At 38.0% G+C, this 20,283-nt stretch overlaps 1 protein-coding gene across 1 annotated transcript in view; it reads left to right on the forward strand.

The window, feature by feature from the left end:
* The first annotated feature begins 444 nt into the window (after positions 1 to 444).
* Positions 445 to 20,283, forward strand: part of LOC100761751 (integrin beta-like protein 1) — a 197,622-nt gene continuing 177,783 nt past the window's right edge. The window contains exons 1-2 of the mRNA XM_035453126.1: positions 445 to 542; positions 1,411 to 1,628. Of these exons, the coding sequence (XP_035309017.1) occupies positions 445 to 542; positions 1,411 to 1,628 (316 nt within the window). The remainder of the gene's footprint in view (positions 543 to 1,410; positions 1,629 to 20,283) is intronic.

Consider the following 20,283-nt stretch of genomic DNA (forward strand, 5'->3'; position numbering starts at 1 on the left):
TCAGAGTCCTCTTTGTCATTATCACAATTCGGGAATTATTTTAACAGTGCCTTTCCTATCAACTATCCCAAATATCCTCTTGTTAAATATTTCTGGGGCCTGTTCATGAAGAAAGACGTGATTTTTTCCCCCCAAATCTGTGAACAGGACACTTTTTTTTTTTTAAATGTCAAAATAAACCATCTGCTTGTACAACTGTTTCTAATTACTTCCTTGCCTAGACTCTCCACTGGAGGAGTTTGGCACTAGCACCCCGCCCAGAGCGGTTCCACTGCCCAAGTCCTTGCAGGCAACTGAGCCTCCAGGAGGAGCCCAGAACCTGCGAGTTCGGTGTCCCAAGTCCTTCTGCCTGGACATCTGCTGGTGCCTCCCGTGGAAGCCCCACCTTGTGGCAGGCAGAGCAGCTGGCCCTGCCCTCCTGCCTGCACATCCCCTCAGCTCAGCATGCATCCTCCAGGCGTCAGGAACTTCTTGTTGTTGGTATCCTCCCTTCTCTTCCTTGGGCTGTCAGCTGTTCCTCAAAGCTTCTCGCCATCTCTGAGGTAAGTTTGGTTTATTATTCTTTGAGACAGACCTGCTGTGCTGTACGTGGCAGAACTCAGGCTTGCAAATGATTGACCGGCCTGAGCCAAGAGCAGTTACTAAATCAGACCTGGGATAAACTGTTTTCAACCTGTTCTCCTTTTTCTCCCCTTCTATCTAGCCTTCATATCTGTTCTTTCACTTTTCATTTGGAAAAAAAAAAATGCTCATTGAATAGAACATCATTTCTCCCTCTGCAAATACGTGTAAGGGGGGGTAGATTTATTTTACCTAAAGTCAAAGATTTTCTTATGCTTATCTGTGTCACCCCAGACTGTATGGCAGCTTTGTTTCTAATATAGCGCTTTCTAATATGCCTGATGGCCATGCCACACCTTGTGTTGCATTTTGAAGTAGACAACGAGTTCCATTTCGACTTTTTTCTTTTTAAAGGTAAAGTTTTAGGTCTGCTTCAAACACATTTTAAAAGCATTTCTTCCTATCTTATACATGATACATAAAACTTTTTCTACACATTCATCATTCATCTCTTCTCGAGCTATCAGATAACAACGAGCCATTTTTTAAAAAGGATCAAAAAACCAGCTGAGTATCAAACTTCAGACTAATTTGCATTTAATCAAAATGTGCATTTAAGATGAAGTGGCAATCCACCAAGGAGCAAGGGGCCATAGCCTCTGTCTACTTGGAAGGTGCTATTTCAAGTCATGGTTAAAACACAGCCCTTTAGAGGCATGCTTGGCCGGCAGAAAAATGAGGCCAGGAGGCCTCTTTTCCACAGAGTGGAGGGGGAGAGTGGGCTGGGAGAAGAAGGGGCGGGACCTGTGTCTGACATGGCCTGGCTGTGGCCTTTCTTATCTTTTGCAGAAGCTTGTCCGGCGCCCCCTGCAGGCTGTCCAGAGCCGAGTCGGAGCGCAGATGTCGTGCACCAGGGCAACCCCCAGGGGGCGCGCTGTGCCATGACCGTGGCCGGTGTGAGTGCGGGGTCTGCATCTGTCAAGTGACCGAACCTGGCACCTATTTCGGACCATTGTGTGAGTGCCACGAGTGGGTGTGCGAGAACTACGACGGGAAAACCTGCGCAGGTAAGGCACAGGAGCTGCTGCTCTTGGTAGTCACCTGCCTCCAATCAGGCACTGAGTTAAGTAATTGCAATCAGAGGAGGCTATGCCTCTGTGCAACTTCAGCATTATTTATTATAGTATTTCTCCTCTTCATTGGACCTCACTTAAGTGGCAATTATAAACATATATGTAATATATATATATATATATATATATATATATAATATATATATATTGACCTCATTATACATTTCACTTGCCTCTTCTGTGGCTCCTCACCATGAGCTAGATTCTTCAGAGCCTCACAAATGAAGTTACCTTGAAGGTCTCCCTGGTCCCTATCGGACATGTCAATCATCATACTTGAATATTATGATCCTCATTTTATAGGAAATACGAAAGAGTGCTATTTTCTTCAAACATCAAGGAGGCAGTATCTTCCAGTCTGAATTTCCCTTTTTACTCGCAGGGGATTCTCCATAGGAAGAGGTACATATTTAAAATCACCGCACAGAAAGGAATGAAAAGGCAGATATTTACCGGGAAGCCTTTCGTTTTAACTGCTTGAAACTGTGAGCTTCAGTGAAATGTGCTTTCTCCTAAGGGTGGAGTGAAAGTACGTTTGTTTCCCTTGCACACTTGAAAGCATAACTCAAGCTCTGATATGGGGAAGGGTCAGAAACTTTAACTTCTTTAACAATTTCATGGAACTGTGTCTTTTACTGGTGGGCAGGAGCCTCAGTTAATTTACTGTGACCAATGCAGGAACTCCACTAACAAAAGCCAACATGGTGTGTGCCAAGCAGGGTTTGGCCGATCAGTAGGAAAACAAAGCAAGTTATTTTACCCTGGAGGCTGCTAAGACCAAGACGTCCAACAATAACATTGAGAGATAAAAACCAAACTTATAACAACAATGTTTTTCCTTAGGATCTGGGCCCAAGAGTCCATCATGACAGCTCTAATATTTAGATTGTGTGCTATGGAAAAAATAATCCTAGAGGTAACTCAGAGGGGCACAGGTGGTTTGTTTGTGAAGCCTCTTGAGGACCCTGAGTCAGCCCTTGTTATTTTTAACTGCATTAGTTTCAAGCCTGAATTATCAGGGTTAGCTCCTTGGAATGAAAGCAATGTTTTATCTGCTATTTCATTCCAAATTCAGTATCACCCAGTCTCTCTGGCAAGACCTTCACAATGGTATGGGTTTTGAGCAAAATTTGCAGGGTTTTTAGTGTTCTTGTTGATTAGAAAATAAAGTGGTGAGCTGCAGCCTTTAGCTAGTACATCTAGCGATGATGGCTGAGTGCCACCCATAAGCTTTCCTACAAAGGGTCTTGACTGGTGCCTTGCTGTGAGTCTGGCTTTGTGATGCTGTGGGCTTTGGAGTCCTTTCTCCTTCCTTGGAGGGACTGGTTGTTTACTTATAACATCTTAGTCACTGGATTCCTTCCTTCTTGAATCTAAATGCTGGACCAAGTCACAAGGTTTTTGTGCCTTTCTATAGAGGGCAAAATGTATGTCTGTTCACAGGTGAGTGGAATACTCATGCCCTTCTGACTCCTTCATTTGCAGAAGGATGTACATTGAGGGGTGGCCACTGAAATTTCCCTTCAGGGTCTTCTTCGCTATCTGCCCCTAACACTACTGTGAACACTTTTGCCAGGCCCAGAAGGAATCCTCACAGGGAGCTCAAAGCTGCCTTGCCAGCTCACCTTCCTGTTATGTGATTCAGATTTGGTTTCTCCATCCTGGTTTCAATTTCACAACTACTGTGAAAATACAGCAAGATGATTTTTGATTTTGTTTTTGTTTGTTTTGTGAATCCATCTGACATTTGCCTTGACAAACCTCTGGAAGTCCTTTGTGGAAATACAGTAATTGTCAGAGACTTCCTTTCCATTTTAAAGGAAACAAATCCTGCCCTCGTACACCACAAACTATTTGGGGCATAGAATCTGTCAGAAAATTTCAGATTTCATATCCTAGTCCATCTGACTATTTGAACTCAGTTACTTAAACACCTAAGCCTTCATTTTTTATCTGAAAATAAAAATCTTTTAAAAAATGATTCATTTTATTTTATGAATATGAATTTTTCCCTGCATGTATCCATGTGTACTATATGTGTGCCTGGTTCCTGTACATCTCAGAGACAGGTGTTCAATCCCCTGGAACTGCAGTTATAGATGGTTGTGGGCATTGGGGACCAACCCAGGTCCTCTGCAAGAGTAACAATTGCTTTCAACTACAGATTCATTTCTCCAGCCCCCAAATGGACATCTTAACAGTAACAGTGTTATAGAATAGTGAGGATTAACATGTGTAAAGTATCCAGGTGGTATCTGAAATGAAGCGAGTGCTCGATGCATACGAATGCACTGATATGTGTGACATTGTTATGCATAGGTGTATGGGTGGATGGGTAGAAAGATAAGCAGGTAGCCTGGCCTTACGGTTGTTGTGCATTTGTGGCTGTGAAATCAGTTTTATTCCCTTCTTGTAGTTGGGGCCTGTTACGAGTTTGAGGCTCCAAAGGTCAAGCAAGGATAGCAATTTTGGCCTAGCCTCAAGACATCTGCATTATACACACTGTGCCCTTTTAAAGTGTAGTCAGTTAGGATTCTTACACTGTGAATCATAAGAGCTGTACTTATTTTAATTTAAGCTGGTTGAAAAATGTCCACACTACCACAAGTATGTTTTTGCCAGCGGCACCTGAATCTATGTCTCACTTCTTCAGCATACAGCTCTGGCTAGCATACAGTTCCTGGGGATGTGATGGTTTATTGTGGGGTAAACTAATTTTGGTAAATTGTATCTGTGAGAACAGCAGTGTGTTTCTTTGCATGAAAACAAACTTTAGCTTGGTATTTCTAAAGCATCCCTGGGTAAAACCCATGCACAACAATGACATACTTCAAATAAAACATTAGTTTGCTAAAAAGTTTTTTGAGTTGCTTTTGAAATGTGTCACTGAAAATGAAAGGTATGTGGCACATGCTTTTAATCCCAGCACTCAGGAGGCAAAGACAGGTGGATCTTTGTTAGTTCTGAGGCTAGTCTGATCTACAGACTGAGTTCCAGAATTTCCAGAGCTACACAGAGAAACCCTGTCTTGAATAACACACACACACACACACACACACACACACACACACACACACACACACTAGTTATCATATATATACATATATATGATATATATGGTTATACATTTATATATGATAGATAGTTCAGTGTTGCTCTCATGGGTGCAGAACTACCCAAATAAACATAATAAAAATAAAATAAGAGGCTAGAGAGGTGGCTCATAGTTAAGAGCACTTGTTGCTCTTATAGAGGAACCAAGTTCAATACTCAGAACCCATGGCAAGTGGCTCACAACATTTTGTAACTCAAGCTCCAGGGCAATCTGACATCTTTGGCATTTTTTAGTAGTGTTCACAATTGGGAATAACTACTGATTTCAATTTAAGTAACATAATGTACTGTGTGTTTGGTAGTCTCTCTACTGTTGAGGTGGTTGAGAAGCTGGGGCTGTGCTTTGGCTAACCATGGGACAGGAGGCTACCAGAATTACCAAGTACCTAAAATGCAGTGTAGGGTATAATTCCAGTGGGGATTCCATTCAGTCAGGTATTAGATAATGTGGCTAAAATTTTGTTAAAAACAGAAAATAATTGATGTAAGATTTTAAGGATAGACCTGGGCAATCTATGGGGCCTCTGGTAATGGATCAGTATTTATCCCTAATATAGGAATGGACTTTGGGATCCCATTCCATATAGAGGGACACTCTCTCAGTCTAGACCCATGGGGGAGGGCCTAGGCCCTGCCCCAAATGATATGATAGACTTTGAAGATCCCCATGGAAGGCCTCACCCTTCCTGGGGAGCAGAAAGGGAATGGTATAGGTGGTTGGTGGGGTACAGGGTAGGAGGGGAGGGAGAGGGAACTGGGATTGACATGTAAAACAAGCTTGTTTCTAATTTAAATAAAAAAAGAAAAAAAGACTTTAAGGATAGGGAATTGTTAGTTAAAAAATAAAGACTTGGAATTCTAAGAACTCAGGTATCAACTGACATTTGGAAAGGCATATAGGATACACTAGGAATAGTGAAGGGCACAGGGCTGCTTGGCTGGATCTTAACACGACAGGTAAAACAGCAAAGAGCCTGTTATAAGAAGTTAGAGTTGAAGAAGTGAAATAGGGCATTAAACCTTAGCAAAGTTTGTGTCTCTTAAACAACAGCTAGGAGCCATTGTATTCTGGAATATAGGAGTGATGGCTTGCGGTCTGGTTCATGAAAAGTGACATGATGCAAAAGGGCACAGGGTGGAGTAGAGACTCAGTGAATGAGAATTTAGTTTAAATGCTATGTACATTTGCAGCCCCAGGGAGAGAGAACAGGGCAGAATTGGGATAATTTTAAAACCTATTTTTAAAACATTTTTCTTGTGATTTGACATTCAAAGATAAGCAAGATAATGATTGAAAAAGGAACAAGATCTCAGTGAATGGGGATGTGATAGAACAAATGGAATAAAGAAGTCGGGAAAAGAATTAGGTAACTCTTAACCATTGGCTTACAAGTCCTTACTAAAGAGCAATGTTTTGTGTAGAAATACCATGAAATGCAGAACTATTGCTGGAGGAATGCAACTCTGTACTTCATCAACCAAGAATCCTGGGATGGAATTGTCTGAACTGCTAACTGGTTTGAATTGGTAACTGTCAACCAATTATTAAATTTCTCTGAATTCAGTGTCTTTGGAGGCAACAATATCTTTACGGTTGTGAAGAAACATGTATCAAGCATGATATTCCAAATAATTTACATGTTTATACATAAGTATATTTGAGTTATGTAGTTTATTCACTATTCAGATTATTTAATATTTTTATCTGTATTAACTTTAATGCACAAACACAAATATAAATATTGAAAATAAAATAGAATGTCTTTGGCATATGAGATATTCTTGCAGTTATTTCTGACCTTTACACAGTTAAATAGCTGCCATGGGGTGATATGTTTTGTAAGACTATTATACTTTCTGAATTTTCATAATCTGAGGACTATTTGACCTGGTTTTATGCCCCATAGTTATGATATCTATTAGACTATTGAGCCATTTTTTCCAATCCTATTTTTGTGGATTTATTCTTTGTTTTCTTTCCTCTCTTAGTCATTTTCTGTTCTCCATTTACTTTTTTTCTTCCATTCATTTATTTAGCTCATAAATAAAGTCATGCACAATTATGATACACAATACAGTATGTTCACAATGGCATGGCTAAATTAAACCGATTAACATGTTATATCACACATATCATTTTTGTTTTAAGAACACTTAAAGTATACTATCTCACAACTTTTAAAATATAGCATATTGTTATCAACCATATTTATCATGCTCTCAGTAGACCTCAGGACTTCACAGTAGACCTCTTGTTCAACTGCTGTTTTATATTCTTAAACCAATCTTTGTTCAAGCCTTATACAGTGTTGTTTGCCCACTGTTTTGTCTTTGTCTAACCTGTTTGGGCTTAGCTTCCTCTTCTGTCTCTGTGGATTGAAGTCAAAGGCACGGGGGGGCGGGGGGAGGGCGAGTAAGATCACTGCCAGTCTTTAATCATCCTCTCTGGAGCGCTATACTGGTCAGACTCGGTACCTTGCTACCTTTCATGCCTCTCCTTTATGATCTTGGCACTACTTGTAATTTTAGATTAGGGTCACCAGTACTAGCTTGCTTACTTTCCACAAGCATTTGGGGGACTCATCTGATGGGGAATGTACTTCTGTGTATGTTTATCTTACTGATTATTGAATAAAATACTGTTTGGCCAATGAGGCAGAAAGTTAGGCAGGACTAGGAGTCAAAGAGGATTCTGGGAAATGTAGTAGAGAAGTGGTGATCCAGGCAGGAAGTGACATAGCAGGGAGACTCATATTTAAGGAAGGACAACCAGGAAGTACCCCCTTTTTCCCCTTTGATCCTCCAGCAGCGTGATGTGATCCACCGGCAAGGGAGGACACCAATGCAAGATTTTGATAAGTCTTATAAAATGTATAGATTTATGATAATTAAGACTGAGCTAACAGATGAGAATCCTAGTCATTGGTCAAGCAGCATTTGTACCTAATATGTCTCTGTATTATTTTGTCCATCCATGCAGCGGGCAGAACTCAGGAGGCTGACAGAGACCACCCACATGGCGGTAGAACTCCGGTGGCTTTTGGCGGAAAGATTTATTGTAACACTCATCTCTTAGACTTATCTGTTTTAGGCAAATGCACCTTGAATTATCCCCATTGATACATAAAGTTAAAGGTTTTTCTCTTATAGAAAGTACCAATCACTCAGATCATTTTTCTCAGTTTTAGCAGGTGAGGTGGCTATCATTCTGAAATTCTACCATAGAGACCCCAATACCTTGGCTGTGCTTATTATTTTCTCTTGAAAACTTAGATGATCATATTTATAACTTTAGGATACCTAAATCAAATAATATAGATTGTGACAAGTTCTGCCTTGTTTTTTTCATAATTTCCCTCAAAACAAGAAAAGAAAAATGCATTTATGTGACACCTCTTAAATTCGCAAAGGATATGCTTTCTGCACAGATTTCTAGAAGTCTTCAATGAATTTTGAGATGTAAAGCCAAATCCAACCTCTCATTTCTATTTGTGTTGTAACCTCACCCCTACCACAAACTGCTCTGCTGTCTTGGCCTCAGTTACATGTTGTCCCATCTGATCTTGAGCCACAATGTTATTGGTCTTGAGGTGAGTAATCAAAACCCATGCCATAGGAGCAGAGCACCCTGTATCCCTCATTTGTGTTTCTTCTTTTCCTAGAAGATTCTTTCTGAGGATTTATAATGGAAAACAGAACGTTTTTCTGCATCCCATGTCATGTCCTTATGTCTGTATTTTCTTGCTGTCATAACAAATGTCACAAGTCTTACAGTTTTAAAGACATAAGTGGATTTTCTTCCAGTTCTGCAGGTTAGAGGGCCTGGTCTGGATCTGCCAGGGCTGAGTTGTGGATAGATACTCCCTTTATGGAGGCTCTGTGGATAATCTGCTCCTGGTTATTCCATGTCAAGAGAGTTACTTCCCTGTGCTTTTATGACTAAGATGCTTGTTTTTCTGCAGCTAGTTCACTTTATGTCTGACAGTCTGTTTACCAGTCTTTAGGCTTACTGGTAGCAATGTCTCAGAACCATCAAAAGGATGTCTAATCCTTCTGATGCTGCCATTTCTGAGTGTCTTCTGTTGTCACTCTTGTCTTCTCACTGTGCCCAGCCAGTTCTCTGCTTTACAGGACCATTAGGCCAGACCCACTTCAATAACCCAAGGAGAGTTTTTCATCTCAAGACCCATTCCCTTAACCAAACCACTGAAGTTCTTTTTGTCATGCATGGTAATCTATAAATCCCAGTATCAAGAAAGTGGATACTTTTAAGGACTTTCTGGTCTACAGTAGGGTGATTAGCCTACTGTGAATTGCTGTGCATGTGAATGGCAATGGAGAGGTTCCATGTCTATCAACACCTGCTGCTACTAAGCTTAGTCCTGTGTATCACTGCTGAGTCTCTGTTTCTTTCCCAGAGCTATCAACAGGATTTAATTTCTCTGAGTGCCACAGAATAACACAAAGCTTCTAGTACAGATCTGAAGAAAAACTAAAGGTTTGTGTTTTTAGTGAAGTTACTATTTTCAATATTTAGTATCTTTACTTGTCATTGTATCCCAGTCATAAATTTTGCTTCCTTGTCTGTGCAAAGGAGACAGGGATAGTGTAAAGTGAGTATAATATCAGGTAACATACTCTGCTGGATATTCCTCTGCTACTCTGGCTGAAGACGCGTTGGGTGAGGTGTGAGTTGTTCAACAGGGGATGATGTGGAGGGAACTGTTTTGTACTGTGCATCTCCTATATTGCCTGGAGTGTACACTTTGAATCAAGAGATGCACAAGGTGGCCACATGAGACAAAGTGATACCTATAAGACACAGGATCTAGTGTTTCAGAGGCTCTATTGATCAGCCCCTCTGCACTTGGGCAGTGTAACTCAAGACAGCTTTTGTCCATATAAGGAAGGAAGTTCTTCTTTCTTTCTTTCTTTCTTTCTTTCTTTCTTTCTTTCTTTCCTCCCTTCCTTCCTCCCTCCCTCCCTCCCTCCCTCCCTCCCTTCCTTCCTTCTTTCTTCCTTCCTTTCTTCTTCCTTTCTTTTTTGAGAGTCAGTTCTTATTTTTTTAAAGATTTATTTATTTTTATATCGTGTATGTGTGTTTTTCTTGCACATAGGTCTTTGTACCACAATTTCCTAGTGTTCATGGAAACTAGAATCCCCTGTAACTGGAGTTTCAGAGGATTATGAGCTACCATGTGGATACTAGGAATTGAACTGGATTCTCTCAAAAACAGCAGGTACACTTTACCACTTACCCATATCTCTAGCTCCTTGTTAAATACTGGTTGTATTAAAAAGGTTCAAGTTTGTTAGAATAGGAGAAGTATAGGACAGATGCTGTGTTAACCTAATCTCAGGAGATCTGGAATATCCATTTCCATGTCAGTTCATCTGCTTTTTAGCGATTATCAGCTTGGACAAATCCTGCAAGACTTAGTTTTATTATTTCTGAACTGGACACAATTTTTGCCCTGGGGAAGATTACTGAAAAATTAGTTCAATCTTAAAAGTCCTCAATTTATCTGATTAAAATGATGCATATTTGCTATGAAGGAATCAGTGCAGACACTGTGGGTGTAAGTGGTGTATTCTCACCACAGACATTATAAACATGTAAACTACAAATAGGCCAGCTCTTACCTAAAACATATGTGTATATACACACATATATGTATATTGTATGTATAACAAAATATAACATATAATATTTTATACAATTAAATATACTATGCATTTGTAAAGTTAGACAGATAAGCAATCAATAGAGAACAGGTTCCAACTGATGTTAAGACCTTTTGAAGTTCAGCATCTTCCTGCCATGTCTCTAGGAAATACTTAATGCTGAAATTCATTAGATCAACTCAATCCTAAATGTTATTCCCAAATAACAAAGACAACTTTGATTATTTTGTTTGTTTGTTTGCTTGTTTTTGATATTTTTTCTTTTGGAGTTTGAGGTGAGTTTTGTTTGGATTATTCTTTGTAGACAACCAGGCTAGTGACTTGCTCATACTAGGAAGCATACGCCAGGAATATCAGAAAAGCAGGGCCTTTCCTACCCACATTCCATGACCACCACTACCATTTACACCCCTTTCCCTTCGTCACTTCATTGCCTGAGGTATATGTAATTTGTATTGAAGAAAATTAAACATGTGTGTTATAATTCCTTCTTTCTGGTCAATAATAGCTCCTGAAGCTAACCAATGAAAGCTTTATGTGTGTTCCTTCATGTTTTCTCATACATACATGAATATTTGTCATAAACAACTACATCCACATGCAAACTGAAACAAACAAACACATAAGTCCCTTTCCCTCCTTACTTCTTAATTTCTTAATAATCTTATTATGAGCCTTACTTTATACTAGGAATACACTAGTAAAAGATAGTAGCTTGGCATATTATCTTACCAGACTATTAGAGGGTTTATATCATTGTGATCTTATTTTGTCTTCTTGTATGTTTTGTTTTGACATAGAACTTTGTATTCTGGGATCCAGTTTAAAAATATCCACATACCCAAGTGCAAGCTTCCCTACACAGCTTTCTGGCACTCTGGCTTTTGCACATTCATGTCAAAATTTCCACTAGCATGAGTTGGCTTTGCAGACATGCACAAGGGAAGTCCCAGCTACAGGGAAGTGACAGAGGAGATACCTTCCTAGTTTCTTGATCTTGGCACGAGGGAGCTTCAGATCAGTGAACTAGCAGAGCAATCAATTGCTCTGGGAAATTTAGCTTCCAAGGTTAGTCTGCGATTCAAGGGCTCAGATCATACCTGAGAGACTGAAGTCTAATACTTCTGGGACTAGGGGTGCTGAAGGGATTTTCTGTGGTGATTTTAGGTACAGGTGAATTCTCAAACTATTTTCCATTAACTCTTAAATTGATAAAGAGAGAGAGTTGGGAGAAGGTTACAAATCTCATTTTCTCTGGAAAAAGAGCACTTTGTCTTTTCAAGAATCACATTTCCTGGCAAATAAGAAACTGTATCTTGTAATAGAACTCACTCTTCCATCTATTCCAAATCATCTTACTCAGGGTTGGATAGAAGAATGACGGCTTTATAAAGGGAAGAGAAGAATAAGGACTTTATAAAGGGAGTGGCCTGACCCCAGTCTTTGCTCATACTGTAAAATAAGTGTCACTTTTCCAAGCCCTGCTATACTAATTGTCTATGAACAGTTTCTAGTTCAAATGCCAAATTATTCCAAGACGGCTACCCACCTGAATTTCCTGGCCCATTATTTTATCAAGGAATTTCTTAGGGAAATAAAGGCTAAAAAATAATAAGAGATTTATGAGTCTGGATATTACTTCACATTTCTCTTTATGGCAAAGTGGTAACTATACATTTGTTATTAAGTTCGTGGGGAAGAAGAGCCAAAATCAGAAAATTAAAACATAGTAAATGTATTTCCTAATTGATCATTAATGTGCTCTCAAAGCTACCATTATCTGCTGTGCAGAATAGTTCCACGAAACTAGTTACTTTTTTAAGGAAAATGACTTGACCATTGAAGTCTTTTGCTCCACAAGATACAAAGCACAAGTTATAGACTTTTATTTTCTCAATAAACACCAGTTCTTACATAAGCCCTAAAAGCTGTTCTGACCTGAAAATAATTCATTTAAGAAAGAAAATATTTGATATAGTAGATAAGGTTCTCTCAATTGCCTGTTTGGATGGATTGGAGTCTTGGATTTAATGCTGAGTTAGTAACACAAAAAAATAGTGAGAATAATCAACTTACATTTCCACATGCTTGTTGGAAATAGTTTCATGTATATTAATTCAATTTTCATAACTTTTAAGAATTAGTGAATATACTTCTCTGTCAGTGTTCCTGAGAAATCCTGAGTGGAAATTTGTTCTTCCTAAAATCAATATGAGGATTATCTTGAAGCACAATAATGAAGTGAAATTACAAATTTTGGGAAAATATTTTCACAAATTTTGAGGAAATGAATAGTGATAAAATTTTCAAGAGTATTGTATTCATTTCTCATTTTAAGACATGTTTCTTTTTTTCTTAAAAATATCAAATGATTCTCATTTCTGCCCTTTGTTAGTGAATATACATAAAAGCTTAAATATTGCAGAAGGAGTCCTTTCTGGATATAATGTTCAAAGAAGTCACAATAACAGAAATTAATGGTACACAATTATGTGGCATATCAAGACAGAACACTTTCTTCTTAGTCATGATTGAAGTCCCTCAAGGGAATGCATTCTGCATTAACTATTATAAAAATAAAAATCCTCCTGAGTCAGCAATGGGAAGAAACCATGCAACCTTCAATTCTCCCTGTAAAGTAAAACAAAAAAAAAATAAAATAAAATGTAGACAGGGTGTTCTCATGAACAGAGTCTTTTTCTATTTTGTTACTGATGGATTTTTTTTTTATTTTATGAATGTCACAATAGAAACCCTATTTTTTGCTTTTATGATATGATTGTTATTAAAACAATCATAAAGGGAACTCTAAACATCCAGTTGTACCAGTTTTAACATATGTGTGGCCCTTTTGAGATGAAAGAAATGTGAACCTAGAGAAACTCAGAGTGAGAGACAACCACAGAAAACTGAACACTGAGTCATCATGGAAGTTTCCTTTATTCCTTGGATGGATGTGATAGACATTGAGTCTTGACATGAAGGCTCTGGGGATACTTATCAGTCTGCCATAGAGTCCTGAAATTATCTTCCTGCATCTTCCTGTTCTACTGACATGTGACATAGTATTTTAAGACAGGAGTGGCAGAATACCGACCTATCATAGCACAGACTTTACTGAGTTGAGTAAGCTCTCCCTCCTTGGGAAGCTGAGAAAGCTTCTTTGGACGGGACAGAACTGTCAACACAGAGTGCACTGGCTAAGGCACAAGAACAGGAGCTTTCCACCATATTTGTTTCTTACTGTGAGTCTTTTAGAAGTACTTAAAATCTCTGATCCTCAGTTGAGTTAAAATCACAAGGCACTTATTAAATCTTCATCAGGGGTTGTCTGGAGAAGGAAGGGAATGTCCTGGTTTGGACTGAACATTGTTAGAAGCAGAGGAGCTATCTGAGGGTGGCTGAATCTGGTGACTGTTCCACAGAGGATTGGGAAGAGCTTGCCCTCCTGCAGCAGAGTGTTGAAGAGGGATATCTTGTGACTTGCAGCTTATCTTGAAGTCTCTATTTTCCTTGAGGGTTTTAAGAACTTTTCTTCCATGAATACTACTATATGTGTCTTCCAGCTCTGTCTCTGTGAATCTAACCATTTGAAGGTCAAAAAAATATTCGGGAAAAAGGCATACCTTTGCTGAATTTTGTTACTGTTCTCTGAACAATACAGTACAACCACTATTTATGTATCATTTGTATTTATTGTATTGCATCATGTTATATACATTATAGAGAGAATTTAAAGTTTATGAAAGGATATGTATATGTTATATGCAGATGTTGTACACATCATGTATAGATTTGAGTATTTAATTGTTTATATCCACATAACCTCCAGGAACAACTTCTGAACAGATGACAAGGCAGACTATATTTAATTACTGCCCAGTGCCTACATTTTATTGTAACAAAGTCAACAATATTTTATAAAATTAGGTCCTTAATTTCCCAACAACTCACAGATGGCCTATTGGAAAAACAACAAAATTTACCTTGTAGCCATGTGATTCTCAAAAGCTAAATAGCCTGCATTCCTCATTGCACAGAAGGGACAGCTAGAAGGAATAACATAGGGACCCTGAGCTTGAGCAAGAAATAAAGGGTATTGTATGTCAACACTGGGAAGAGAATAACAAATTCTTTTTTGCTAAAGGACAGTCTCAAGTGGAATGTGGTGGTTTGAATGAGAATGGACTTACATGTTTGAATATTTGGTCCCTTGTTGGTGGAACTATTTGGGGAGGATTAGGAAGTATGCACAGGTGTCTGGATTTACCCCGTGATATTAAATCTTTTCTCTGCAAGTTGAATAACAAAATGTAGTATCAAGCTACAATTATTAAATACCATTGCCATGTGTGGAAAGTTCAAGAGGCAGAATAGTAAAGAAATGGAAAAAGAACTGTCTGGGTTGGAAACTTGGTTCTCTTTATTTTGAACTGTGATTTGAGGAATTAAACTGACTTTCTTGTGCATCTACATTCTCCTGATATTCTTATTGTGAGGATAAGGAGTCAGGGGAAAAAAATCCCTGGTGTGAAGTGAGAGCTCAACAGAAGCTACTCTTACTGTTAGGTTTATAAACTCATTCACATATCCAATTATGTTGTATACTCTTCAAGCACAGTAATGCTTTCTGTAATATTGTACTTGAGGACTACAGCTTTATTGCTGCAAAAATGCTGTGTTATAAACCCACTCCAAATTCAGTGACTTACAAAAAAATTATTTCTCAGTGTTGAAATTGCAGTACAACTGTAATAAAGCCAGAGTCCAGGCTTCAGGCTGGTTCAGGTTTAAACTATGTGATTTCCATGTTCTGCACAGCTTGCTTTTGTCATGCCAGATGACAGAAAAGTCAAAGCAAGAAGAAATATATGTGGTCTCTCAGAGATCTGACTCAGAACTCCTAACTTGCACTGTACAACATCATATCTATGGGCAAAAGAGATCACCAGGTAAATCCAGATACCTGTGCTCTGCCTGGCTCAAGTAAGAGTTAAATCGTCCACACTTAGGTAAAGTGATGCAGGGAACCATAGCTATTTAGAGGGGAAGAAATAGTCTTATCCAGTGACAAACCCCCTGCTTGTCCAATCCTAGGTGCTCAGTCCTAAATACATACCATCAACATTAAATGGGCTATGTAGTGTGTGTGTGTGTGTGTGTGTGTGTGTGTGTGTGTGTGTGTGTGTGTGTGTAACAATATTAATTATAGATGAGGTCATGTATTTGACATGGAGATGGGGCATAGGTAAGAGAAAAGGAAGAGAAAAGGTCTTGTAAGTCAACAGAACTATGTTTTGATATACCCAGTCACCTATTTATGTACCTTCTAAATAATTCTTCTAAAAATGTGCTGAAGATCTCACAAAGTCTAGCAGCAGATCATGCCAATTAAACTGGCACATGTCAGACATAGGCCTATTTCCAGATGCCATTCAGTAAATAATGCATTCCTTATTAATATTTTGTTGAATCTTCACACATTTTCTACCTTAAGATAATATTTTATGGGGAATAATGCATATAGTTCGTTGAATAAATTATCTTTAAGCTTTTGTCTGAAGGCTTCAAAAATATTGGAATCAGTTATTCTATGAAGTATTATGTAGATTTTTGTTCTTCAGGATTTTTTGAGGTAGGGTTTCTCTGCGTTGCTTTGGAGCCTGTCCTGGCACTCACTCTGTAGACCAGGCTTGCCTCGAACTCACAAAGATCCACCGGCCTCTGCTTCCCAAGTGTGGGATTAGAGGAAAGCACCACCAATGCCCTGCTATTCTTCAGATTTTTGAACAACAGTTTTCATATTACTTAAGAAAAACATATTAAGAGCTTAAATTGTGCTGTCATCAAACTGTTGGTTGGCAGGTCAGTTCGTATAAAAACTATTTGGTATCGTAGCCTTCATTCACATAATGTGAACTCTTCTTCCTGTTTTTGCAGGGCAGAAGATCTGTTGGGAATTATTTTTTCCATACATTTTAATTGATCTTGAACTTTAAATTTCATTTTGATTGGAGGTCTATATGGGTATGAACACACACACACACACACACACACACACACACACACACACACAGGTGTCTTTACTTGTCAACTTAAGGCTCAAACGGTACCAGGATCCAAACCCTACTCTACACTGTGGTAGCCCTGTTTCTGGCCCTCACAGTGAGTAAAACAGCTTCAGATATTAACTTGTCCAGCTGATGGCAAAATGATCCCCATTAGAATTGTCCGATTGCCCCCAAGTATCTCTGTTATGAGTCAGTCACAATATTGAATAAATGAAATGATGTAATTGGCTTACTCTAGTCATATAATCAATATGTAGATCACAAGGCTGAAGTTATTTTAATATAGACACATTATCAAGATAAGGTCAATGCCTAGATGTAAAGTGGGAAATGTCTAGGTAGTGGATCACACCTGTAACAAAAGACTCTACTATTGCAAGAGAGAATATTAAGGCTGGGTTCTTGATTTTAAGATGTTGAGGAGACAAAATTTTGAAGATGATATAGGAGCTAACAAAATAAGAAAATTCTTGCTTTCACACAAAACATATACATTACCTTACAGGTCCCCACTACCTGGAAAGAAATCTTAGTTCCACAGTCTCAACTATTCCAGTACTGAGAGAATACAGACTAGCAAGGAGGAAAGGATTGACAGTCAAAAAGAGAAATTAATTTGCATGTCTTTCTATTGTTATTTCCTTTCTTTAAAGATAGTTCACCTTTCTTATTAGTATTGCATTTTTTGAAAACCAAAGCCATTCCTTTTACATATTCCTTTAAGTAGAATGATGTTGGTGTTCTTAAGGTAATAAGTGGTCATTCTACCCAGATGGTTTCTTGAAGAAGTGGGAAATAAGAAATGCAAGTAAATGAGAAAATGAGAAAGCCCTTGGGTAAACTGTCCTCCTTAGCACACATTCCATTTCCTCATCACCTCCTTTCCAAAAGAAAGCTTAGATAAACCAGAAACTCTATGTCCTATACAGCCTAGTCTCACATGGCAAGACTTTCTGAATGTGAAGTGGATACAGTTCTGATGAGCTTCTCTGTGATTGCCTTCATTAGGCACTATTCTCTTTTGTGTTTATTGTTACCTGCTTTGTGTCCAGTTACATGCCACTTGTTATAGATATTTTTGTAAGTGCAAAAGCAAATAAACCAAGAAATTTGAAGGATTTCCTAAGGAACATTTTAATTTGTTTCAAGTATTTTTCTGAACTTTATTTTTCTTTTTTTATGACAAAATAGTTAAGTAAAAATAAACTCAGAAAAGTGTCTCCTTCAATGTCCAAGGAAAGCATGAAAAGAATCAGACAATATCCAGAGTCAAAATACAATAATCTCTGGCTTCACATATTCCATGCTGTGAACTTAGTATTTGTAGGGGTGTTTTATTTTTTTTAATTGAAGAGTTATGTTTTCTTTAATTTCTAAAATATTTCAGTCATTTTGTTTGTTAATGTTGCCAGTTGGCCCAAGTTGCATTTCTAGATAAAGAAAACCAAAACATCTGTCATGAATAAAAAATAGATCAAGAAATTAACATCAGATTAAATCACAGAAGAAAAAAGTCAGTGAATTTGAAGGTAGAGCACCAGAGAGAATCTAAGTTAAAAATTGCACTTTTTAAAAAGAAAGATTAAAGCAATGGTTATCTGCAAAGCATTTTTAAATGACCTCATAGAATCACAAGTGTATGATTTATTCTGTGGGCAGTAGATGAAGCATCTGGATAAATAATGGTTGAAAACATTCAAACTTGATGAAAACAGCATGCTCACAAACATAAATCACAATAAATATAAAAGCAAAACAAATCTGAAGAAAACTCCATGGATAAACACCATAACTGAATCACTGGAGATCAGTAATAAGGAGAAACTCTTAACGATATCCACAGCAAAAGTATGTCGCACATATAGGGGGCACAGATGAAGATATTAGAGTAGATTTCATTGACAGAAGAATATTAAATTGCATTTTCAAAGTGTCAAAATATACAATAAATAAAAATAAAGTAGCATAAACCTGGAAGCTTAATACTCAGTGAAGCAGTGATGCCTTTCTGTTTTTAATTAAAGTGGATATTATTATTAATTATTATTCTCACACTGTGTGTGTTTATGATGTTTGTAAGTGTAGGTAAGCATTCATATTACATAACACCCATGTAGAGGACAGAGGACAACTTTCAGGAATTGGTTCTTTCCTTCCATGTGATACTCTTGAGATCAAGCTCAGGTAATCAGAGTGGCAGAACAGCATTTGGAAGCACTAAACTATCATTGCTGGTCCTCTGTTAAGTATCTTTCAAAATAAATTGAAGTAAAAAGTTTTTCAGACTTAACAATGACTGGAAAATTCTCTAGCTGACTTTACCTCCAAGAAATGGTAGAGGTCATCCCACTCACAAAAGCAATATGAGAACCAGAAGATAGATTGGTTTACACAGGCAACACAAAGAATTAGACATAATGATTATATGAGTAGACACATAGGAAATAAACTGTCTTTTCTGTCATATTTGTTTAAAAGAGAAAGTCAGATGCAAAGAATAGGATTTAAATATGACTAAAAATGTGGAGATATTGGAGAAAATTCAGGGAAGGCAGGTCATTGGGGATTAGATTACCTGAGAGTAGAAGTGTTACAGCTGTGCAGACATGCAAGGTAGTTATCATGTTTTAAACCTAGAACTCTTACAGCACTAAAGCCTATAAAGCTATTTGAATGTCATGTTTAGCATTGTAAATCACAGCAACTATAATCATTAGTGGTAACTGTTGTTCTTGTGGATGTCAGTCATTTATTCAGTAAGTACATGTGTGTTTAATACTTCAAGAGGTATAAAAGTAAGTCTAAATAGTACCTGTTTTGGTTGATTTGAGTTTATACAGAAAATACTATCCTATAACTATTAAACATCAACTGTTTTTAAAAATGTATTCTTAGTGGCATCACTCCAATGGGAAAAACATTCTGAACGTATGTGAAGGAATAACTAATACATTCCCCAGGTCTTCTCGCTTGTCACCTTGGTTGTTTCTGTTACTAATACAGTTTCTTCTTACTATTTCTTGTACCTTGAAAGCAGTTTATTGCCTGTAGGTTCTCACAGCATCTTGATAATCTGTATTATTCTCATTGTTGCATTTTTAGGTACACATACCTAAGCTTGGTGGATTAGGTGAGTGTCTGACATTTCACAAGAGACAGGTGTCCTCATGGCTATTATGATTTTGTCTCATTGCTTTTAAGTCACATCAGGCCAGTTGCTGAAAAAGACATAGAGACAGGAAATTATATATGGAGACTGCTGTTAACAACATATCCTTAACTATGACAAGATAAAACTTATTTGCCCCATAACCACTCCTGATATAAAAGTGTATGGGTTACATTGGAGACTTACACTGATGTCACTAAGAAGATAATATAATTAAAGATGATTGTCTTTGTTGACATACTGCCAGTGCAAACTGAGATGCGACTGGTATTGGAATTATATTACCCAAATACAATTCTTTTAAAATAAGATTATTTGATGTACATTAAATGGCATCAGGGAGAGATTCTGCAGCGATGGTCTAGAACATTGTATTCCAAAACTCTGTGATCTTAGGAATTGCCTGGGTTTTTCTGGAACATGGAGAATTGCATCTCCAGATGCATATATATAGCCAGGGCCCCCAGTACTTCCCATGCATGGGTATGTGTCAACATACTGGCTTCAAGTAAGGAATTACAGTTTCAGGGACTGGATATGGTGCTACCAT

This window comes from Cricetulus griseus, assembly GCF_003668045.3.
Source record: "Cricetulus griseus strain 17A/GY chromosome 1 unlocalized genomic scaffold, alternate assembly CriGri-PICRH-1.0 chr1_1, whole genome shotgun sequence".
Taxonomy (NCBI): domain Eukaryota; kingdom Metazoa; phylum Chordata; class Mammalia; order Rodentia; family Cricetidae; genus Cricetulus; species Cricetulus griseus.